Source organism: Bactrocera tryoni, chromosome 4 (genome assembly GCF_016617805.1).
Source record: "Bactrocera tryoni isolate S06 chromosome 4, CSIRO_BtryS06_freeze2, whole genome shotgun sequence".
Lineage (NCBI taxonomy): Eukaryota > Metazoa > Arthropoda > Insecta > Diptera > Tephritidae > Bactrocera > Bactrocera tryoni.
Genome location: NC_052502.1, coordinates 24,046,190 through 24,072,826, shown reverse-complemented (window position 1 = coordinate 24,072,826; position 26,637 = coordinate 24,046,190). Strand labels below are relative to the sequence as shown.

At 37.9% G+C, this 26,637-nt stretch overlaps 1 protein-coding gene across 1 annotated transcript in view; it reads right to left on the bottom strand.

Annotated features, from left to right (window-relative positions):
* LOC120775048 overlaps positions 1-26,637 on the bottom strand; it is a 64,049-nt gene that overhangs the window by 21,052 nt on the left and 16,360 nt on the right. The window contains exon 2 of the mRNA XM_040105025.1: positions 336-438. Within this exon, the coding sequence (XP_039960959.1) occupies positions 336-410 (75 nt within the window). The 5' untranslated portion in view covers positions 411-438. The remainder of the gene's footprint in view (positions 1-335; positions 439-26,637) is intronic.

Below are 26,637 nucleotides of genomic sequence, written 5' to 3'. Positions count from 1 at the left end.
AAGCTAAATTTTTGGCTATAACATTAAATTGTATGGTTTTTATTGCATTATGAAAACCACATATCCAAACAAACACCCTATATAATTGTATACGTTATCTAAGGCTGCCAGTTTTATTCGATCCTACTAAAAATTTTCCTAACAACGATTATTCCTCGATCGGTGTTGGGTGTCCGGAGCGCATTGCTACTTACAAACTAACTAATTTTTTCAAAAAACTTACAAAACAATTAGTAAATATACACTTATTATATCACGGTATATTAACTGTAATCACATACTAATTTAAAAAATATTATTTCAACTATTTTTTGTAATATTTTTTTTTTACTCACCATTAAATGTAATATAAATATATGACTAAACCTAAGGTCCCACAATCGTGTAGGACCTTTTTGAGGGCTCCACATTTTGGAGCTGTGCGCAATGTCAATGAATCTGAAAATGAGAAGAAAATGGGCTTAGTAGAAAATTTCTAAAATCATAGTAGCTTTTTCGTGAAAATGCTATTATTTTTACATTGTGTTTCTTAATTACAACTTTATAATATGAATAGAAGTCTTAATTTTGTTCGCTTTCTAAGTCATTAGAAAGTTTTTTTCGGATCCTTATAACTAGTTATGTATAGTATATGCAAAAAGAGCTTGCCTCATATTATTTATGAAGTACTTAGTTAAAATATCGGCGAAACATTGTAATATATGAACATAATTGGTTATGGTGATATCTAAGGGCGCTCTGCGCTCCGGCTTTGGGTAGCGCTCAAATGACAGTTTTGATACACTCACATGTGATCTTAAAACTTCCTACTAACACTATTACTCTCTGTGTTGATTCGCTAAATCCACAGCGTTGGACTGATAGTCATTATTTCCTCTTCTTTATTGGCGTAGACACCGCTTACGCGGTTATAGCCGAGTTTACAACAGCGCGCTAGTTGTTTTTCCTTTTCGCTGTTTGGCGTCAATTGAAGATTCCAAGCTTAGCCAGGTTCTTCTCCAACTGGTCGTTCCAACCGATCGGAGGTCTTCCTCTACCTCTGCTTTCCTAGGGTAAGCACCAAATTTTTTTGGATATCTAATGTTAGAGTTAGGTCTACCGATTTTGAGATAATTGCTTAAAATGCAAGTTGAATTCTCCTCCAACTGCTTCTTAGAACTGCTTCTTAGAACTACTAAATGAAAACGAGTTGATGACAGATCGGTTAGTACTGTTTTGCATTGATCAACGTTGCATATTTTATTTGCCCGTGCTTGTGAATTGCTCCACAGAATAAGACTATACTCAGTGCTTCCAGTTCAAAAGCCTAAAAAACTTTGTCAAACAAAAGCACGAATGGCGCTGTTCAATTTGTACCTTGTGGTGTACGTAGAGGCCTTACGTTCTGAAATCAAATATAAGAGTTTAGGTTAGATTAGGTTCATTGGCTGAACCCGAGATCACCTTAGACTATAAGTTCTTCCAAGTCAGCAAGGCGGCTATGGACAACACAAATTTGTTCAACTTCTACTATATCCACCAGCTAGGTGGGATACAGGTGTAAGCTCTCAAGTGTTTAAGCCTTAAGGGGTTAGGTGGGTTTCAGAGGTTCAAAAAAATTATATTCTTACGATTTTTTTTTTTAACAGTTACAATTATATATTTTATTTATATTATATGACATATTAAACATACACATCTAAATGGTATTTTCTGAAATTTTTATAAAAGAATGTTGAAAATTCAGCCATTGGGACCTCATCTCCCTGGGCGCCTGGGCGCAAAAAAAACTGCTGTCGCCGGACAGCATAACTCATCATTGGTTCAACTAAAATCAAAAAACCAAATTTATTTCGTTAGTTCATGTGTAAATCCCGTATTTGAACGAAGGAAAAGAAAAAAAATTTAATTTGAATTTTTTAACGAACCTTAAACAAAAAATCTAATTTTTAGATCAAGTTTTCGCCATTTATTGGCTCAAAAAAAATAGTTGTAATATAAAAAATACAAATTTCTTCGTTCAATTACTAGATATTATTATTTTAAAGATGTTTGCAAAATTTGGACAAAATCGGTTCATAACTTTTCGAGAAATCATGTCCACCGACTTCAAAAACACAGTTTCGAGAAAAACGCGTTTGACGACGGCGCACTTAGCCTAGCTAGCCTTGAGCACACAAGTTTTCAAGGCTGTACCTCCGAAACTATTACTCGGATTAACTTGAAAATTTAGGACAACATTCTAGAGGAGTTATAGAATTTAAAAAGACATACAAAACAAAATCGATTTTTTGAAATTTTTAAACCCACCTAATCCCTTAACTTCACATGTTTCCAGATGTTTCCAACCCGCTTTCTTACATACAGCTTCTGAAACTAGCGTCCGGTAAGATTTGCAACCTTACGAAATGAATGCTGATAGGGAAATGACCTGTTAGAATTCCTATAATTAGGGCAAAGAGCTCTTTGAATACCATACGATCAATTTTGAGTTAAAAGATTCTAGCGGTAATGCATGAATCGAGGATGGCCCAGCGTTGATCAAGCTCTCGCGTAACCCAGCTGTCAAGTAGTACAACGCACGATAAGAGGGGAGCACCGACCAGTTCCCATTCTACTGATAGTGGGCAATGTAAGGGGTAAAATCACATAAAGATCATACAATTTAAGGACTTGTGAGGATTGATGTGATTTATTGAGGGACAGAGGATGGCCTTAGGTTTTACTATAGGTTTGCAACAAAATTCAACAATGATTGAGAACAATTTCTAATAGATTTCTCTATATCACCGTCACTTTCGCATTAAATAGGTCTTATGCACTCTGAGCATTTCTTTCTAAATATTTTATACTTTCTACGTATTTCCCAGTGAGAAATGACTAAAAGAACGCATTTCGGTTGTTGTGTTGTTTATTCGCCAAGGCTATTAGGCAGCCACTTAACTCGGCAAACATCTGAATTTCCTGTTTCCTTATGCATTTTGTTATCGCACTGCCAGCCCAGGCGTAAGCCGCGCTTACTGCACGGCAATTATGAAATATTTGAGCTTGACTATGTCTCCACTTGCTCCGAAAAATTTCAAAAATGCACTTCACGTTGCACTTAAACACTCACACATACACACTCAAACGCTTGCAATTATTTACTCGCATTCATGCAAGTGGCTTAAAGATGCGACTATTATGCAGCTAATTTGCCAAACTGACAGCGGAGAAGCAGCCGGCAGCAGGCGGCAGGCAGAGAATTCTCATTGAGTTTAATGAGTGCATACTTGAGAGCGCTCACTCCCGGTGAACACTGTACTCGTCCCCCCTTAAGCGTTGACTTTTCATTGTTGCAGTATTCACCTACTAACCAGCACAGCTAACTATGTACATAAAGCAACAACAAAGCAGTGTTTTGTGTACAACAACACGGCATACTTGAAATTGCAACGAATTTTAATGATCTTAACCCACTTTGACGTAAAGTGAGGCAAAGTGAATGAGAAGTTAAGTTAAGTAGGAGTTGCTGTTGTTGCCCTTGTTGTTGTTGTAGCAACAGTGGCAGCCAAGCAGTTGGGGTTAGCAACTACTGATTATGCGAATGCGAGCAGACGTGTGCAGCGTGACGAAACGACAGTGAGCGCCTTGGGGGCGAAGCTCCTTATGTACGTGTGTGTGTGTGTATGTGTGCTTGTGAGTTGGGCGCGCATGCTGCATGCCACATTCACTAGGCAAATGAATACGTTAAATTTGATATAGAATTTAAAGCGATGCATTTCAATTTTCCACAGTTACACACACATATGTATAAGCACATGTCACACATATACACAAACATACTAATACACATTACAGTTAAATACGCTGCACTGCAGTTGAACGTTGCAGTGCAATACAGCTAAATAGCTTGTTGTTGCATGCCACTATTGCCAGCAGCCAAAGCAACAAATTCAAAGCCAAACTGCAACAACTAAAACAACCATAATAATAGTAATATGTGGCAGACCTAAGTACGCATTTTTATACACATCTGTGTGTGTGTGTGTAAAAGTATATTCATGCGGCCAAAAAAGCGGCACACACTCCAGGCGAGGGTCTCGGTCACTGCCTCCATGTCTGTCTCAACGTTTATATTTTTATACCATGAACAAAGTACGAAGCTTCTCGTACTCAAAAAGAGTCGTCGGAGATCCTATGAAATATATAGATAGTATATGAGAAGAATTAGCCAAGGCCGTCTCTTCCACTGTCCGCATATACTCGGGCTAGTCCCTTAGAATTTGAGATATCGATCGGAGGTTTTGCATCCATCTTTGTTTCTTCAAGGGGCCGCACATTTGTCGAAACCAGCGATATCGGACCGTTATAGCGTATAGCTGCCATACAAAGTGACCGATCAAAATCACGTCCTGGTATGGAAAACTTTTTTATTTGACGAGATATCTCCGCGAAATTTTGCGTGGATTACTTTTTCAGAATAACGGTATAATTTTCGAAAAAATTGTTTAGATCAGACCAATGCAGCATATATGTAGCTGTTATACAAACTGATCGGTCAAAATCAAGTTTTTGTAAGGAAATATTTTTTTTTAGATAAGATATCGTCCCGAAATTTGGCATGAGTTATTCTTAAAGGTAACGGTATAATTGCCGAATAAATTATTCAGATCGGGTAACTATATCCTATAGTTGCCATACAAACTGATCGATCAATATCAAGTTTTGGTATGAAAAACTTTTTTGGTTTACCATTTATCGTCCCGAAATTTGGCACAGATCATTAAACAAGAAAATGGTATAATCTCCGAACAAATTATTCAGATCGGACCGCTAAATCCTTAGCTGCCATATAAACTGATCAGTCAAAATAAAGTTTTTATATGGAGAACTTTCTTATTAGACAAGATATCTTCTTGAAATTTAGCACAGATCATTATCCAAGATAACGGTATAATCTCCGAACAAATAGTTTGGATCGGACAACTATAGCATATAGCTGACATGCAAACCGATCTAACCAAATTAAATTTTTGTCTGAATATTTCTTATTTGTGAAGGGTATTATAGCTGCGGCGCAATCGAAGTTACTATTTTTTTTTGTTTTTGTAGAAGCGTGTAAGTTTGTATGTGTTTGGCAACCGCATTCTAAGTGCCAATGTTGACGTTCGCGTTCGCGTTCACGTTACATTTTGACTGCTTTGAACTTTTTATGGCCGCAGCGCGGCGCGTTGCTCACATTTCACAGTCGCTTGCCACTTGCCGCACATACCACACACGCCACATGGCAACTAGTTGCAATTGGCGGCATTATGCTTGCATGCTTGCCACACATATATTCACTGCCACAATTGTCATTGTTGTTGTTGTTGCATGCTTGCCACACATATATTTAATGCTGTAATTGTTGTTACAATTATTGTTGTTGTTGTTGCTGTAGCCTGCTGTAAGTACTGTGAAATCGCTGCAATTGCTGGCTTGTTGTGGCATAATTTATTGTTGGCAACAATGGTGATCGTTGCGGGTGCCAGGCGATATCCAGTTACCCACGCAATGTGCAACACACACACACATACATACACTTACTTAAATGCAGACGAACGTTAGTGCTCCCCAGTGCACATAGATTTTCGTACTCCGTTCTGCTCTGTTATCCACCGCCGCCTGCCTGTGTGTGTGTGTATGCGTATATGAGGGCATGAGTTGCAACAACGCCTCGTGGCAGCAATTGTTACTTGACGCTCTATACCTATGCGTGTTTATGTTGTTGCTGTTGTTGTTGTTGGCAGCATGTGGCTCACCGTATTTTGTTGCTGATTGATTAAAGTTGATACGCTTTGTTGTGCATGTGGTGGTTGCGCCAACAAAGCAACAACTACAATAGACTTAGTTAATACAGTATTATTGTTATTGTTGTTGCTAGCGTTAGCTGCCAGCCGTTGCCAGCACCCATGCCGCCAATGTGCTGTTGTAGGCGTTAGTTGTTGTTATTGTTATTGCTTTTGTCTACTTAATTTTTGTCCGCACCGCTTTTGTTGCTGTTATTATTGCATTCATGCTGGTAATTGTGGCTTACTCCACTACCACTCAGCAACTTAATGCACCGTGATTGTTGGCATTTAATTAAGTAATCAAGGCCGCACGCAGTGTTGCCAGCATGGGCAGAAATCGGCAAGCCAGCGTTGCATGTGAGCATGTGGGTGTGTGTGTGTGCGTGTGGTTGTAAGTCGCTTTTGCAGTCGGCAGCGTGACTTGGAATTGATGAGCACAATTAAAATGCTGTCAGCTGCTAAAATTTCTAAATAAATCCAATATTTGTGCAGGTGTGTGTGTGCGTGTATGTAGCGGTTGTGGTAAGCTCATACGCCCTCGCGGTCAAGCGCTCGTTATTAGCCGATTAGCAGCCTAATTTTTTCGCTAGATTTATATTTAATTAGTGGGTGGTTTGTTGCAGATTTGAGCTGCCCCAGGAGAACGCTTTTCATTAGCGCAGCTTTAGTTCCAAAATTGTGCAGCGCGGCTTTGTTTGTATGAAATTTTAGTAATCAGAGTTTGCCGTTGGTATAGTTAGGCATTTGAATTTCTATGGCTGAGATTAATCTGGTTAATTGGAACTGTTTTATTTGAGGTATATTGAAAGGGGTATTTACCATACTTAAAGTGCATTTAAAACGCAGGGTAGACTTATCCCACGTCAGAAATTATGGGCGATGGTCCCTTATCTTAATTCAGAAACGCCGATATTCGAAAAATGTTTATAATTCTTTACTTTCAAAACTTCAGGGATTGCATTAGATTAGACAATGAAGACCTGTCACGTTTTTCGGATTGTACCCATGCATTTATGAGACGACTAATAACTTATCTATCGGGTTTTCTGCTTAATAACGACATGTATTTGGTATTAGGTAACCCCACTTTCAGAGAAAAATAATAACCAAAATTTCTGGAAAGAAGTCATGTTTACATTTCTTGAAAAGATAATAACCACGCCCACTCCCCATATAACAGTTGAGTTGAAAACTATTTAAAGTGTAATAACTTACTGAATAAATGCCCCCAAGAATTAAATTTCACAACCAAGATGATACGGAAGAGCTTTATAGGAGCAAGTGTAATAATTGCGGAATGGGTGCGGCACCGCCTACCTTATTTCAAGCTAATTTGGTATGTGAGGTTACCCAACCATTCCTCTTAAACGCTGTGAAAATGGGCTAAATCGAACAACAACCGTGCCTACTAATTCTCATATAAAATACTTTTAGGAAACATGATTCTTTTACTTCCAGTATACAAATCAAACACCAAAGAATATACAAGGTCTGTCGCAAAAGAAACAGGACTGTTAAAAAAAAACAACAAAATATTAATTTTTTTCAAAAGTTATATTTTTTATTCAAAGTAGTTTCCTTGTGCTTCGATACAGCGTTTAGCCCGGGCAATTAGTATTTCAAATTAGTGTTTAAGGTCAGGAATGCTCTTGAGAATATCGGTCGTCGGCTTTTGGATAGCTGAAATGTCCCGAAACCAGGCAAATGAAGTTTTCCAAATAGGTAAAAATCACAGGGTGCCAGATCAGGTGAGTAGGGTGGGTTATTAATGGTTAATATGGAGTTTTTTGTCAAAAAATCAGTGACAAGCGTCGAAGTGCATTTAAAACGGAGGGCGCATTATCGTCAATAGGCGCCAGAACCCTGCCTCACGGTATTGTGGTCGAGCACGGCGTGACAAACTACGCTTCATAACACCAAGGTAAAACCCAGTATTAATCGTTTGGCCAGGTGGGACAAATTCTCGGTGTACAATACCAGCATTGTCTTTATTTATGACTTCTGAAGACGACCGAATTCTAATCGCCACAGAGGTCCTCACGACCTTCTTGGAATCGCTTAAACCACTCATGCACATTACTACGGGATAGGCACTGATCACCATAAACTTTTTTCATCATTTGAAATGTTTCAGTAAACGTTTTCCCAAGTTTAAAACAAAATCTAATATTTGATCTTTGTTCAAAATGCTTTTTACGACCGATGACCAAAAGCTGCTGTCACTTTTTGATCGTGAGGTGGCGCCACAAGAAACAGTTATATTTAAAAAGTTCTGTTCCTTCTGCGACAGACCTTGTATGTATGTACGAAAATCCCATACAAAATGTTCGACTGCACCCGAACTTAAACTTTCCTTACTTATCACATATACCCTTATATACAATATATCAACTTAACCACATAAATTTAACGAATTTTTTTGTGAAATTAGTAAATTTGTGAATACACATGAGAAGCTGAAATCTTTGTAGTATAGCTGTCATCGAAAGTGATACACCGATTATAACGATCTTCCGACTTTTTAACAACATTTTTGGAGACCTATTTGGGTTATTGCCTCAAGACTATTCCTTCAGTTCTGCTAACTTTTTTCCAGCAAGCTTTTACTTGTGATCTGAACATAGAAAAAGATCACTGAGAAACCAAATGGGGAGTTTGTGTGAAAGTAATTTGAAGCCCAATTCATACCAATTTGTCATCGTTTATATTTATAAGTGATATTAGTTATTGTTTTGATTAAATATCACTTGCTTCTTCTTGAAACATGTCCATTTTAGATCAATTTTTATATTTTGATTGGAGTTTGCCAAGATCTTTGAAACATCCAGAAGAAATCGTTGGAGATCTTATGAAATATTTAGGTTTATTAATGAAAATCATGACGACATGAGTCGATTCAGCCATGACCGTCTATATGTATATACGCGAATCAGACTTTTAATTTTTATACTCTCGCAACAATGTTGCTAACGAGAGTATTATAGTTTTGTTCACATAACGGTTGTTTGCCGTCTGTCCGTCCGTCCGTGCAAGCTGTAACTTGAGTAAAAATTGAGATATCATGATGAAACTTGGTACACGTATTCCTTGGCTCCATAAGAAGGTTAAGTTCGAAGATGGGCAAAATCAGCTCACTGCCACGCCCACAAAATGGCGGAAACCGAAAACCTATAAAGTGTCATAACTAAGCCATAAATAAAGATATTAAAGTGAAATTTGGCACAAAGGATCGCATTAGGAAGGAGCATATTTGGAAGTATTTTTTTTGGAAAAGTGGGCGTGGCCCCGCTCCCTACTAAGTTTTTTATACATATCTCGGAAACTACTATAGCTATGTCAACAAAACTCTATAAAGTCGTTTCCTTCAGGCATTTCCATATGCCTGATTTACAATTTTAATTTCATTAATTTCAAAAATGGAAGAAATCGGATAATAACCTCGCCCACCTCCATACAAAGGTTATGTTGAAAATCACTAAAAGTGCGTTAACCGACTAACAAAAACGTCAGAAGCACTAAATTTTACGGAAGAAATGGCAGAAGGAAGCTGCACCCAGGCTTTTTTTAAAAATTGAAAATGGGCGTGGCGCCGCCCACTTATGGACCAAAAACCATATCTCGGGAACTACTAGACCGATTTCAATGAAATTCGGTATATAATATTTTCTTAACACCCTGATGACATGTACGAAATATGGGTGAAATCGGTTCACAACTACGCCTTCTTCCAATATAAAGCTATTTTGAATTCCATCTGATGCCTTTTCTGTATAATACGAGTATAAACATTAGGAACCAATGATGATAGCGGAATAAAACTTTACAAAAATACGGTATTTGAAAAATATGTAAATGACGTATTATGAAATCTCGATTATCACTTTACCCTGCGAGAGTATAAAATGTTCGGTGACACCCGAACTTAGCCCTTCCTTACTTGTTAGATATCGATTTGAAATTTTGTATACATCCTTTCCTCCTCAAAAACTTGCCCATTTTGAAATCACTCATTTCGGACCTCTAGAGCATAAAGCTGCCATACAAGCTGGCCGATCATAATCAGGTTCTTGTAAAGAAACTTTTCTGTATGCGAAACGTATTTTTCAAGAAATCTAAATCTGCGTCACATAAAATGCTGTATCATACGAAGAAATCATTGAACACCTGCCAAATTTATAACCGTTTATAACCTTTGCAAGGTCTAACATCGAGGCATTTGAGTTCAATTCTAATGACAATAAGACCTTTATAAGATCTTTTCAGCCTAGTACTGATGAAATTCAAGATATCAGAATTATGCTCAAAAACCCTTAGGTCGTTTAAGCTCCTGTTCTCTATACAAGAAAATAATAGTAATTTATTGTGAGCCAAGCTACTGAGCTATCTAAAGGATTTTTCTATAGTTATTGAGATATCAATTCTATTGAAACTGAATTCAACCTTTTTCCCATTTGTCAAAATGTGCACGAACTCTTGTCCCCTGTCCAAACCGATACACAGCCACGATCAATAAATGTAAAGACTCTTAACATTGACTAACCTTACAGTTCTCAATACGACGATCACCTCAAGGGCAACTCATTAAATTTGTGGCAGCTATCAGTAATCGAACAAATAACAGATCAGCAAACACACACACACACACACAAACAGAAACAAAAGCAGAAAGAAAATTCTTGTTCAATGAAAGGCGGCACGTAAACCAAAACGATAAAAACGCACTGTGGCAACAAGAAATTTGTAAACACAAAAAGTGTAAAAGAAAAACAGAACATTGAAACTCAAGTCAAGGCATGAGAAATGGAAAAAAAACATGTGCAACAACAAACCGCGTAAAATGTGTATGACTGGAAGGTAGCCAAAGATCAGTGAAGATCAACTTTGAATAGCGCCAATAGCCCAAAAACAAATTTCTGTACAAACAAAACGTGCACGCGAATGCGATCATATGCATCATGGTACATGTCCGAAAAGCCAATAAGAATTTTAAAAGCTCACTCATAATACCTGGCCGTGCGTCTGGCTCTCGTAACGGGCTGGGAAAATATATGGAATATGGCAAAAGTGCGCCAACGCCATTCACAGCCTTCGCAAGATGAAACAAAGAATGAACAGAGAGAGGGTGAAAAACGGAAATTTAAACGAAAAATAATTCGTGACCCATAACCGAAACAATTTGTAAAGTCATAAATGCACCGCACAAAGCCAGCCGGGAGATCGCTTAATGGCGCGTTGCGCGATCAGCCCGTAAAAGGCCATAGAATGTTGTTCGAGGAGAGTGTGTTTTGTGTGTGTATGTGTGTATGCACGATACAAAGAAAGCTTTGCCGGCGCAGCTGAATATGTGCAGAGCAACGTTTCCATTATTAGTATGCGATCAGCGATCACCGCCACGATCGTCATAACAATTCTTAAATGATGACGAGGTTGTCAAGAAAAAAATACCAAAAAAAACCATATTCAAGTGAAAAGTGGAAAGGATACGGCCACAAAATATTATGTGTGTAAAATTTTGTACACACTTTGAAGTTATTGCCGCGTTTTTTGCTCTTCTTTGGAGGCGCTGTGTGCTGTGAGGCGGTGACTCAAAAACGTGGCGTCGGCAACAAGTGCGCTGCGGGCGCTTTGTTTTTGTGCAATTTTGTGCTACAAATTGCGGGTTTAAATTTCAATCTGCACGTACCGTAATTACAGGGTGCCTCAGTGAGAAGGGGTATTTTATAAGTATATATTTTTTGAATTTTTTTCTTTTATTTTAATTAAAGCTGGTGGTTGGTTACGAAGACGGTCGAGAGATCGTTGAAAACATGCCTCGTTCTAAGCGACCTTCGACCTCTTCTACTGATGAAAATATTAAAAAAGTGAAAGATGTAGTGCTTGAAAAACGTCAAGTAAGTGCTAGACAAATGGCAAGAGAGCTCGGTATGATCATTGCTCGAATGATTTTCGTGGATATTTTGGGTATGAAACGCTTTCTGGCTCGACTCGTCCCGATAAAGTTGAACTTTTTTCAAAAAGACTACGATTCTAAAAATTCGTTTTTATTATGAGCAGAAGCAAGAGTCCTTGTAAAACACCTTGTATAATCGTCAGTGTAGTGAGCATTGGCATGGACTATGGATTTTAAACTAAAATAAAGTTGTATCGATATACCTTTTGGTTTTTTGACGCAATTGTTTGACACAATTATCTAAAGAGAGTTGAGGTAAAAAAAATATCTTAGCAATTTGTCGATAATAATCGATATTGATTATTTTAGGTTGTTTCGTAATTACCATTTGAACCAAACCAAGTATTGATGTCTCCACAGTTTTTAGGCCTTTGCATCCGAACCACTCTCCCTCTCTTCGAAAATACTCGGACGGATGCTATTTTCCCCCTACTTTTGTCCGACCTTGTTATATAATCGCGTGAAGTTGGCTCGCCAAAAAACCAATATTGTATATCTTACAGCCTTTTTTACGATGCGAAAGTTTGTCTAATGATTTTTACCATGGAAAAAAATCGAACAACAATTTGAAAATTTGTGTTTCCGATGAAATCACGGCAACTGAATAGTTGTAATAGTTCCATAAGTGGTTGGGGAGACTACTTTATCACGAAAACAAATATTTGAGTGGCACAAAGCATTCAGTGAGGGTCGTGAAATCATCGAAAACATGTCTAATGCATATCGTCCTGCCACCTCCCATCTCTGTTAATGACGATAACATCGAAATGAAACAGTGCTTAAGAATCGTTTTGTTGGCATCAGAAGGGTAGCACAGGATTTCGCTATTTCTTTTCAGTCAACTCATAACAATTTGCTTAATGTTTTGGGTATAAAGCATGTCATTGCCAGACACATACCAAAAGACCTAAACCGTTTGCAAAAAGAACGTCTAGTAGAGGTTACAACAGAGATACTTGACAACGTATGGACGGACCCGACATTCTGTAAACGCAGTATTACTGACGAAACTGAACCCTATCCCACCCGAAGCTTGTATGGTAAACAACTGTATGGAAAATTGTATGAAATGCCGGCATGCTTATATTGGCTCAGAAGCCTTTTAATTGAATGCGATAACAAATATTAGTATTTAAATGCAATATGTTATATTTTCTTCACTTATATGTTTTTTTTGTGGCTATAGTTCGACTCAAATTTCATCAGATTGTATAGACTTCAGTTGCTCCGAATATTTTTTCGGTGAAATCTTAATTCCTGTGCGTAGATAGCTGAAATTTCCAATAATTTATATAAGTTAAGTTTCACTGGCATGTCATTTATAAGACGCGACTTTAAGGTTGTCAGCTGTCGCTCAGCACGATGTGACACAAATGCGTGGTAACAGTCGTAAAAGTCAATCTGCTGACAAACTTCTGTCAAAAATCTGAATAATACAAAGTAATATATATGTACATACATATTTACTATAATTTCACAAATTGTGTTTCTTCTTTTTTTGGCTCACTCTCATATGTCAATAAAAATTATATCATTAACCTATTTTGCGCAGAAATCGAAGCTTAAGAAGTAAAATTCACCCACGTGGTAAATATTTGCGGATTTATATGTATACGAATATATTTATATTTTTTATTCAGTAAAGATTAGTAATTGAGATTGCCTTTATGAATAGAAAAATCGAATTATAAAATTTTAGTTTTAACGTTTTAACACAAAATAAGAAAACATAACAACTTCGGCTGCTCCGAAGCTATAATACTCTTCTCAGGTCCATTTCTTAAACCAGCTAAGTATATGGATAACTAACTCTGACTTGTTCAGTCAGTTTTTATGGCCGCTTATGCTTATGCTTTAATGGTTCGATCTGAACAGTATATTCGGAGATTATTGCCTTGTCTTGGACAATAACACTTGGCAAATTTCATGAACATATCTCGAAAACTAAAAAAAATGTTCCTTACAAAGACACGATGTTGATCGTTCAGTTGGTATGACAGCTATATGTTATGGTGGTCCAATATCTGCGGTATCGACAATAGCTTCTTATAGAGAAAAGAGCTGTCTAAAGTTTTAGATCGATATCTCAAAAACACGTATATACATATAAAAAGACGTCGGATAAATAAATTGATCAACTATATGTAGGGTTTGATCCAAGTAGAGGTACTTTTTTCAGTAGCAATCTTTTGAATGCTCATGTGTGAGCCGTGTCCAGCTTTTTTTCAAAAAGAGTACGCTTTGCAGCAGAAGAAAATATAGCAGGCGGAGCTGAGAGTACACACGACGACTGTGGCGAGTCGATCTAGCGCCGTTCGTAGCAAATCGTACAAAATAAAGTTAGTGTAAGAACTGAAGCCGCTCGATCCGCTTCGTTCTATGGGCTCTTGAAAAGTGCCAAGAAGATCCGACGTTTTTGAGCCAAGTTCAACGATGAGGTTCGTTTCTGGCTAAATGGCTATATAAACAAGCAAAATTGCAGCATTTGGGATGAAGAACAACCTAAAGAGATTCAAGAGCAGCCATTTTATCCCGAAAAAACAACGATTTGGTGCGGTTTGCGGGCTGCTGGAATCAACTGTCCATATTTCTTCAAAAATGATGCCGCTGAGAACGTAACCTTCAATGCCGACCGTTATCGCGCCATGTTAATAGACTATTTAATTCCTAAAATTGAAGCTCGCGATCTTGGCGACATTTGATATCAACAAGGTGGCGCTACTTCTTAAACATCGCATCTATCAATGGATTTATTGAGAGAACACTTCCTTCGGCAGATAATTTCATGTTTTGGGTTCCGTTACACCATTATGCTTTTACCTGTAGATATAGTATGTAAAGTCTAAAGTCTAAGCCGAGAGTCCCACTTCCATTTAGACCTTGGAGCAAAGCATCATGCGTGTCATTCGCCAGTTATCGGTCGAAATGCCCGATCAATCATTGAAAATTAGACACAACGGATGGACCATCTGAGACGTAGCCGCGACCAATATTTTAAAGAGATAATCTTAAAAAAAATACATGCTAAAAAATGTTCTTTCGAATGATAAAAAACATTTTTCATTAAATTTGAAGTTTCTGTGTTTTTTCTTAAAAAAAAGGGAGCCTCACAATGGATTACTCTTCATATATTTAGTATGATCTCCGAGGTGTCCTTCTAGGCCATTCGGTGATAAAAAATAATATTCGCAAAATCTTTTTCTAAATAAGAGCGGCCAACCTTACTCATGATAAAAATTATATGACTTGAGCCATGAGCTAAGACGTTCTGCCACTTTATGAGTTCTAATAACCAACGCCCTCCGTAACCCAACCCCCTTAAAAGTCGTTGGTAAACCGGACTAAAATAAGTTCAAAATTTGATCTGCAAGTGGATTCTGTAGAAAAATTCTCTTCTTAATTAATCGTATGCAACTTTATTCAAAGAGCTTAAAATACCCGAACGAAATCAAAACCCTCGCCAAAACTAACGGTAAAACTAGTACGAGTTTGATTTATGCAAAATGCAAGTAGAAACGCACTATTTAACCGACGTTGCAAGCAGCTGCGCTTGTGCCAATTTTATGGCTGCTTCTTTCACGGCGCCGCATTGTGCCGGCCAAGTGGAGCCGGTCAACCAGCGTCAAATCCATTATAAACAAAGTGGTAAATATGCGTTTTCACTTTTCACTTTTTCTTTTAAAAATAAAATGGAAAATCAAGAGGATTTGCTTGAAATAAAAATAACCGCAAATTAGCGGTACTCGCAACTGTATTAGAGATAAATACAAGATAACAACAACAAAATGCTTTCATACGCAAAACAACAATAATAGCAACAATAAAAACTTGCCACATACAACCATTTTTGATAAATGAGCTGCTGCAAGAAAATGCAATAAAAACAGCAACAAAAAAAATAAAAAAATGCTTATAAGACTGCACTGAAATCGCCAGACGTGTGAGCAGCGGCATCCGAACCGAAATAACTGCCCGCGCTTTCAAACGTATACCGCAATCGCAAATTAACTGTGTTTTATAAAACAACAACAACAACATGTGTTGCTACAATTGATCGGGCGAAAGAAGAAAAGAAAGATGTTTACACATAAAATACATAAAATCGAAACCACTTTCGAATCGAACGGCGCTGAACCGTCACTGCACGCTGCACGCTGCACGACACTACGCAGCCGCCGAACGCCGAACGCTGGCACAGAAACACAGAAATTAAAATCATACTTTTGCTCTAACATGCAATTTTCAAATGCATTTAAAACGCAACGGAACTGCATGTACATATGTATGTGCTATATATATGTACATGTTGTGCTATGAGAAGCTATGCTAAGTGGTGCTATGCTATGCCGTGCTATGCTATGCCATACTATGTTATGAGAGGCGATGCCATACTATGTTATGTACATGTACCATACATCCACGACGGACCTGTCGCGTCACCACTGCGTATCGATTGGCGCTGCATCGTGTTATTAGTAACGGTTAATTTAGACGGGCATTACATTTCACAAACTCTGCGCATGCGTCATCGCCATAGCAATCAAAATCACTCATTGCGCCCATGAGTCTGATAATTATCAGCCAACTAGAGGTATGAGTATGCGTGTGTTTATATGCGTTTGGCTCCATCAATGGCAAGTGGACAGCGCTGGCTGATGGCCGAGAGTTGGTGGGTGGAAAGTAAAGTTGTGTTATTAAATATACACAAACAAAGGAAAGTTGTTGTTCTTGTATGCACACATACAAAAAAAGTTGTTGTTGTTGTATGCATATGTACATATAAAGAAAAGTTGTTGTTGTTGAATGCACTCATACATACACAAATAACTACCAACATTGTTGGTTTGTGACCGTGTGTGTGCGCACTTGCCTAAGTGCTTGTAAATGATATGGAAAATTATAAAGTTGTTGGCATTGCCATTGCCGTTAGCATTGAAGCGTACCGTTTACTTTCTTCTTTCTGCTATTTTAAGCCGAACTAGTTTGCCAACTTTTTCATTATTTTCATTTTTGTTTTGGAAAACAAATCGTCGCAGCGTGGCAAATCAGCATAGCATTTATGGCCGGTTTTTTGAGTTAATTACAAGTAATTTTACTTAATTTAATTTAATTTAATTTAGCTTATAATCCATTGTAGTGTATTTATACAAATACTTATGGAAGTTCTAAATATAATATATCTTTGAGCAAGAAAATGCTTTCAAAAATGAATAAGAATGTTTGTAATTATTTGAGGGGCCTGACAGTATGCAGCCCCTAAAAAGGCACACCTTTGATCATTTATTCTAGAAGTAAGAGGAAAGAAATCGAGGTTATCTTCTTCAAGTTTATATGAGTTTTGCAAAAAGACGGTCTTCAAAAAAATAATCTTAATTTGATTTTTTTTTTGAGAAAAATATGGCTACTGTGGTGAAAATACTCTCTGAGCCCCATTCATTCATGACCATAAACAATTCTTTTACATATGGCTCAAGTAGCTCACGACTTCCGATCTTAGACCAAGTATTCTCTGGATAGCCAAAAAACATCCGTTTGAAGGCGAGCTAAAGTAAGAAAGCGAAACATATAGTATCTCTCCAGGGTTGTGCGCTAGCTTTAGGACCCGCCACGTAAGAAACATCCCGAAAGAAACTAAAAAAATAGTCTCAAATGAGAGACTATAATGACGACCAGAGAGAGAGACTCCACCGCCGAATCCTGGAATTCACCCCGGTGGATGAACTTCTACCCACAATCCGCATCAAAGTGAAGTTTTTTAACATATCGCTGATTTACATCCATGTCCTGGCGGAAAATACAGACGCAAGCGCTTGGAGCGCACCTACGAGAACTGCCCTCGCCACGATGTCAAAATCGAAAAATCACCATAAATCTCCCGCCGAACCTTTCTCTCGAATACTCGTAACGTCGCCTCATAAAATGTTGTCATCGTTTATTCCTCTGCGGCATATAGCAGGACGGGAATGATGAGTGACTAGTAGAGTTTGGTCTTTGTTCGCCTATAGAGGACTTTACTTCTCAGTTGCCTACTCAGTCTGAAGTAGCACCAATTGGTAAAAGTTACTCTGCGTTGTTTTTGGATCCTGTCATTGTTATTTATGTTAATGCTGGTTACAAGATAGACGAAATTACTTACGACTTCAAAGTTGACTCTCAACACTGCAGGGAACCAAGTCGAGAGTCAGACGACTGTTTGTTTTATGAGATATTTCGTCTTGCCCTCGTCACTAGCAGACTCATTTGCTTCGCTTCTTTGCCCAACCTGGAGAAAGAGTTACGAGTCTCAAGTACCGAATTTCCATCAGCAAGTCGCTGAAATATGTCTGATAGGATTGACAGGAAATTATCAACTACAAGTTGCTCTCCTACGACCAAACTCAAACCTTTACTATCTTCGATTGAACCGTCTGAAGGAAAGAATCGCTAACAAACGTGAACTTTTGGCCAATAAGAGAGGGATGTTGTGTCATCAAGAGAACGCCAGGCCACACCCACACATATCGATAGTGACTCGCCAGAAGCTCCCGCAACTTGGTTTTGAGGTTCTTATGATTTCAACTTATAGTTGAGGCCTGGTGCCAAGTGATTTTTATTTACTCTTGCTTATGGTGAATGGGTAACTAGTGAAATATTCACCTCAAGAGGAAATAGTAAAAATTGAGGGTTTCTGTGAGACATTATGAATTTACCTTCAAAGTGGCTATATTTGACCGAAATACGATTAACGAAATTTATTTTTCCACAATTCTACTACATCAAAAAGTCAACACAGAATTCCATCATTTCTAAAATGTGTCATAAAATATCGAGAAACTATTTTCTCATAAAAACTCGTGAAAGTTATTAAATATTTGTCTTTCATTTTCCACGCCACCGAAACGTCTGCCAAATACCTGTTTAAACTGAAATAAAGCACAAATTCTTTGTTTGACATACCAGAAATTCTCTAACCGTTTGCCATAAGCAAGTGCCGTTAGTGAGCTGCGAATATGCTGCTTACAGCGATGACACTTTGCCATACTTATGTGAACACATACACACATGCAGATCTCTTCTGCTTTTATGCGCATGTTTTTGTTGTAAATACGCAGTTACCTCGCCACTTCCGCGTTCACTTTCATGTCCACGCGCTTCTTTTTGAAAATATTTACAAGATTTTTATTATTATTTTGCTTGCTTTTGGGCTTGCATTTTATTTTTACATTCGCCGCATAATCACACATGTATGTATGTATGTTTGTGTGTGTAATATGTTCATAAGTCAGTCATTACAACTGTCCAACAGTCTTTAAATATTTATATACATGAAAAAAGCTCTTTCTTTGTCCGTCTTTCTTTGCTTTTTCGGTTTCTTTTTTTACTTCATCTCTTCGCGTTCTATTCATTCATTTCTTTTGGCAGTGGCGCTCGCTTTCGGCGTCATTATTATTTGTTTAACATCATTTTCATTGGTTTCCGTTTGTTGGCTTTGTTGAATTTGGTGCCTTTTTAATTTAATGATGCTCATATCGGCATATTATCATAATACCAATTTGCTCATTCGGCTCTGTGGGTTTCATATTTACACATATTTTTACCGACATACGAGGTAATTGTGATGAATTGTTAAATTAACAAATCGAAAAAAAAAAATTTTTTTTCGAATTTTTCGAAATTTCGAAAATAACTACTCAAGAAAATGTCTACAAGTGAATTTTACAAAATTCAAACCATTTTAGGAGATATACATAGGTATTTTGCTCAACCGACATCCAAATAAGTTAGTTTTTCTCGGAACTGTCTTTTCAAAACGATTATCATGATTCCTCAGGTTCTGAAGAACAACAAAGCTGCGAAGGCCAATGTATTGTCGACCTAGCTATTCAAACACGGCGGCGAAAAACTGACAAGGAGCATGCATCAGCTTCCTTGTAGAATATGGCCGGACGAAAGCATATCGGACGATTGGAATTTAAGTGCGCTCTGCCCAATCCACAAAAACAGAGACCCCAGAATCTGCGCTAACTACCGTGGGTAAGTTTCTTTCGAGCGTATTGTGTGAAAGATTAAAGTCCACCGTCAACAAACTGATTGGACCTTGTCAGTGTGGCTTTAGACCTGGAAAATCAACGAAATCTCCGTCAGCATCGGGAAGGACCTCTCCGAGCCGTTCGATGCCAAACGAGGTTTCAGACAGGGTGACTCCCTATCGTACGACTTCTTCAATCTACTGCTGGAGAAAATAGTTTCATTCTATAGCTATAAGAGTGTACAGCTGCAGGCGCATTCGGTAATATTGATATCATCGGCCTCAACATCCGCGCCGTTAATTCTGCTTTCTCTAGATTGGATAAGGAAGCGAAGTAAATGGGTCTGGTAATGAACAAACAAACAGTCGTCGCACTTGCGACTTGTTTCCCACGTCTGATTGTGTTTAACGTGGGATCCTGCTGTCGACAGCTTAAGTCCACTGTGCTTAAAAGCACAACGGATCAATACAATGCGTCTATCAGCGCCCTGGAAACTGGGTAAACATTTTCAGTACCAATTGGCAGTGTGGCATGGACACACTAACCACCTTGGTAGGGCTCGAGGCCCATCTAAAACCTCTGCCGTACTTTGGGCCCGGCACCCGGTTGCAATGCAACTCCACATTCGACTGACAAAGTCAGTTCTTCCCGCGATTTGGGTTTTAACCACAGCCACCACGAATCTTCACAAAGGGCCAAACCCAATGAGCAGACTGGAGCGAACTCCAGGGGCTACTGCTCCACGTGGTACCAGGTTAAAGTCTTTGGTATGACCTTGTAGCCGAAGCTACGACAAGTTGAGCTTCCATACAGCCCTGGACTGGTGGCCAGGATCTTAGTCGCCTCTTACGACTGGCATGCCTTACCGCGGGTATATTCGGTTTCCCCGGGGAAGCAGAGGAAGACCTCAACTCCGTTGGATCATGTGGAGAAGGACCTGGCGGCAATTGGTATCTCGAATTGGCGCTAAATTGCTAAAAGAAGAAACGATAGGAGCGCTGTTGTTAACTCGGCTTAGCTTTGTCTATGAAAAAAATTTGATTTTGAAAATTTTCTAGTTCTGACTCTTTTGTATTATCATATACATATTATCATATATATTTGTATTATATCAGTAGCAGTCTTCCAGTAACATTTAATTGGCAGGTAAAATTTTAAAAAGTTATGAGTTGAATTTTTCAGCATTGAAATAACTTAAAACTGCTCAAAACCGCGCCGAAATCATTCGGTTGAAAAAATATTGTCATTCCATGTTAAAAAAAACATAACTGTCACGTTTCATAATACAAATCACATGGAGATTATTATTTAAATAAACAGTGAGAGCCTACATATATATATGATTGTTAGTTTATCTGCTATTGACTACGAAAAACGCACTCATAAAAAATGTAGTAACTTTTATTTAAATTGCGTCCAAAGAAAGTAAATTGCTGATGCTGACTTGTCAATCACTTTCCTGTCGGAGTGGTAATATTGAACCGCACAATCAAATGCATGTGAAATTAAAAAAATATAATCAACGACAACAGCACACAGCAACAACCACGTATGCCATAAAATTTAAATAATTAAAAAAACGCTATCAATGAAATGCTGACAGCTGCAAGCAGTCGCGCGACAGTCATGGCCAAGTAAATGAGGCGCAATGCAAATCAGTTGTGATGAATGTGTGCGACTTTTGGTATGAGTGAGAGATTTTCAGATTGTATGTATTAAAAGCTGATTTTGTTGTTGTTGCTGATGAAGTGAATGCCATGGTGGTTTTGTGATAAAAAAAGATATAATGGAGATATTTTTGTATAGAAAATCAAAGGTTTACAATTTGGCTTTAGTATGATTTCAATGATATATTGATGAAATACCAACAGTTCTCATTGTTTTTTAACAAAAAAATAGATTAGAGAGGAAAAAATTTCAGAAAAATCTAATTTTTTTTGTTGTTGAGTAGTTTTTTATTTACAGATCTATATATATTTATACACATATCTCTGTATATAAGATATTATTTTCGTCGAATTTTCTGTGCATGACATGCCAAGCCACGTACTCATCTATTTAATTTGCATTTTTGGCATAAAACAGCAACAACAAATCGACATTTTTGCACATCGCCACGAAACGACTCTGTAATTGCACAACAGATGACAGAACGATAAGCGCTGATGTGTCTGTGATATAAGATATGTAAGCTGACTGTGTATACTCGTGCGTATATACTACACTTGTTGGTATATCACTCAAGTCGGTTATGTGAGAAAATGCGTTGTGAAAGTAAAAGTGTAAATTTAAAAATGCAAATTTAAACAATTTATCACGTGTACAATATATTCGTTTGAAATTTCCAAAATTCTCATTAACGACAATGTCATTGACTCTTTTATTGAACGTATAATTGTGTTCGATTCGCCATTTAACTGCTCGCTATGTTTCAGATCTGCTGTAGTGCAAAAGATTGCCAGCTAAAGCCACAAAAGAGTTGTTTTGTTGATTTCATCACTCAAATTGGTTATTCCTTTATTTAATCTTTATTTAATTACATTAGTCTGTTAAATTTATACCAGTCGTATGTTCGATTCACTAAAGCACTGTTCAGTGATGGTTCTTTCCATCTTAAGACCATGCTTTCTCTATGAATATGATCCGATACACGAGATATACTACTTCTAAATTGGAAGCGAGAAAAACTAAATATTTCTAACAAAACAAGCAGAAAAGTCCAACCGAGTGTTAGATGCGTTGCCAATCGCTACGAACTAGAGGCGTGGGACGTTTTTTCGGGAGGCTAGAAAATATTGAATTTAAATATGTATGCATATGTCTTGCCTTGGGTTAGTATGGTGGGCTAATGAGCCGCCACACGTAGACCAGTTTCGTCTTCAGCGATATCAGATGGAGTGCCGTTACGGAGTCTATTAGGGGTAGATTGAACTTCAACAGACCCTGTGGTCTCACTAACGATACCTCTGCTAGTATCTCGTAGCGCGGAACTCCAGATGCTGGAAGAAATGCTTCACTTTTCCCTAGTGCCTTACTCTTGACTTTGTCTGCAATCATCTTAATCTTTAAACAAAATTTTTTGGGCGCATTTGGCCGTCATCAGATTGTGAGAAGTGAGTATTGCAGTTATTTTTCCACAGTCTCTTCTATCAGGTGCCAGTAAGAACTTTGTATATTTCTGTTCTACCGCTATACACATGATGCATCCTGATAGATCGATGCAGCGCGTTTTGAACTTCCGTATAGACAATGCAAAGGATCTTTTTCACTATCTCATTGCCCTTGACGCTTTGGTGAACTGTTACCCAATTGAAGTGAATTCGTTTGTTCCTAGCGACCCCCTTCACTGCTGCCCTACTTTCCAAGCCAATTCTGACGTTTATGCGAAATGAGGTTTCTGTCTTGATTAGCTGTCCACGTCGATGTTAACTCGGGAGACTTCTGTTTGAAATATACTGCAATGATCCGGCAGTTTGAAAGGGTTTCTTACGCCCTCCTCTGGAAAGTATGTATAATTGTATAATGTACCTATGTACCTTTACCTCACCAATATCATTCTATTCTTACTCAGAATCTCCTTTCCCAATTGAAAATTCGAATCGTGCTTTGCCGCGCATTTTTCAACGTAGATGTTCTTAGGTGGCACATTTAGCTCTAGTTCAAAAGTCACCATTGAAGTATTTTTTAAAGCTCCCGTTATACACTATTGGCTTTCGGTAGGTAACTTTCTGTAAGCCTTGTACTCATAATCGCTGTGTAGCATGAGTGCATGAGAAAAGGAAAAGCTCTTTGGTTGTGGCGAGCAACTGCCTACATGCATATGAAACATTGATGATCTTTTTTACTCTTTCTTAAATATGGTACTGTTCAAGACTACATCAAGGTATTTAGTGCGGTTCTTGGGAGAGAGTTACATATGTCCCACTTATCGAAGGGAGCCCCCATGGTGAGATGTTGTCTTTTTTAATGAAAACAAACAGATCCGTTTTCTCCACATTCAAACGCACTTGTATGCGATGCTTAACACTGCACTGCATTGAGAGCCATAATACTACTAATGTTGTAACATTAAGCTGGCAATGTTGTCTGCGTGTGTCACTATCTTGAGAGCTCTGCCGTATAAGTTCCTTAACACTACTTATTCAGCACTGTTGTTCATATGAGCGAAGATAGCACTAAAAGTCGTTTGATTCTACTATCACCCTTCTAGAGATCAGGAGGTTTCTGACCCAATGTGTGCAGGAACAACACCTATTGGCTCGTACTATACAGAATAGATGCACGTACATATACCGATATATGGTATTAAGGCAACTGGAAAAGCGACAATCTGAATATTTTGTGTAGAGCACTAAGGTAAGGGTTGAGTGAAAGGTCCCCGGCCTGACACAGAAATGGCGCTACCAGAATTATATCCATATGATTTTGAGTGATTTTTGTTATTGTGAAAAAACTGGTTGAAAATAAAATTCGATTGTACACGAAACACGGCCACAGGTTGTTACCGACGAAATTAACAAAAAAGTCCAGAAAATAATTTTGAATGACCGTAAAGTAAAGCTGTTCAAGACAGAAGGCACTGTACAATCGACAGTCATCCGAGTGGACTGCATCCATGCATCTCCTCAAAAGCGTGGAAAACCGCAAGGCGTCCGTATTTTGGGATGCGCATGGAATAATTTTTATTGACTACCTTGAAAAAGGAAATAGCGTTAGTCGCTATATTATATAACGTGATAGGACCGTTTGAAGGACGAAAACACCGAAAAACAGCCCCAGCGACTATTAACTGTTCTCAGATCTCAAAATAATGCTCGCTGGAAAGATGGGAAAAAATTTTCGACGAATGATTATTTCCGTATCCTCGCTTGATTTACATACTGAAGAAATTAAAAAAGTTTAAAGGTGCAAATAGTGAAAATGATATTAAGTAGAAACTGGGCGGAATTATAGTCCGATTTCGTCCACTATCAAACAATCAAACAACAAACTTCTGAATGTCATGCAAATATGCGAATTGTTTATTAACCGCTAATAGTAAAAAATAATGGATACCAGCAATTACTTAAACTAAGGCCATGACCACATAATCGTCTACCAACTATGCAATGATTTATGGTTTTCTCTAGCATTTACACATTCTTGTCTCGCAGAAATGCACATATAATTATAATGGTTAAAAATGTGCGGCTTGAAATATGTGGACGTCTGCAATCCATCTTAATCAGCAAATTCAATAAACAGGCGAACTGACAAAGCCGACCGCACACAAACACAAAATAAATTTGCGCAAATTGAAAGACAGCCGGGTTTGAGGCCACATGCGTTGGGCAGCAGCCGCAAACGAAAAAAAAAAACGAAAAAAAGCAAAAAAAGAAATAACAAAAACAAAGAAAAAGTACCAAAAAAATAAAGAAAGAATGCAGAAGCAACAGAACAACACACAAGAAATGCCAAACAATAAGCTACTCCAGCAAGAAGAAGAAAAATCAGAAGAAAAAGTGGCAGATGCGGTCGAACGCATGCGCACCAAACACAAATCATTCATGCAGGCGCGCAGTCAGCTTAGTGCGGGGGGTGAAGTATGAGGCAGAAAGACATGTCAGTGAATGAGAAATTGCAACAAAGACGAATACGGGCATCTATTTGCGAATTTTCGTATAAATACAAGTGTGGAGACATTTAAGACGCCAACAAACGGTAGGCACACGCTTCTTTGCGCTTTCGTAATGCTTAAGGCCGCCTTTGCAGTGATTTTGGTTGCATTTTATTTATTTATTTTATTTATGTTTTTCTCTTTTGTGGTTGACCACATGCATGCATCTTAGCCATCAAGGCAGAAGCGCCGCAGCTAGCAGACAGCACTGAAAATGCCTCGCATTCTTTGCTGTCTTAACGCGGAGAGAGAGGCGGACATGTGGTCGAGGAAAGGAATGTGGCAAGTTAGCAGCCAATTTGATGAACGACAAAATGGGAAAAAACGCGAAGAGGAATGGCGCATGCCAAAATTAGCATTTTGCTGAGCCACACCGTGCATGGGCCACCATGCGTATGAGTAACCTCAGATATTTTAAAAATTAGAAATGGCTGTGGAAGTGATGCGGTTATTGGCAGTATTTTTTTTTAATTTGCTTGCTTTTTTAATAGATATTTAATTCCTGCTTTAAAAAATATTTACGATATAGCAGCTTCAACATTTTTTCTTTGAGAAATTCTAAAAAATAGAAATATTTGTAGACGAAAATTTTCGATAAAGAATTGGGGTCTTTTCAGATATCAAGTCAAAACCAGAAAATACGTAAACTTCTGAAGCACCAAAGCTTTGATACCCTTCACAGGTGCATTTTTTGTGCCATAAAGAGTAAAAAAATATTTTTCTCCTGATTTTTATCGATTAATTTGTATGGCAGCTATATGCTATAGTAACACGATCTGAATAATTTCTTTGAATATTAAATGATAGCTTTAGTAAAGAATTCATATCAAATTTCGTTAAGATATCTCATTAAATGAAAAAGTTTCTCATACAAGCACTTGTTTGCGAACGCGCAGTTTGTATGAGAGCTATATGCTATAGTAATCTGATTTAAGTACTTTCTTCGCAGATTGCACCATTGTCATAAATAAGAACTCACACAAAAATTCGTGTAACTATCTCTTCAAATGAGAAAGTTATCCATACAAGCACTTGATTTTGATCGATCAAAAAAAAAATTTTTCTTCCGATATTTTATTATTATTTTAATTTTCACTTCATTCATCAAGTCATAAATTTCAATACTTTTGCATTTTTACTTGTCTTAACCCGATGTTAAATCTAACTCCACATTAATATCAAAAAAATGTAGCTGGCCACTCTAATCATTGAGGAAGCGCTCATACTGCT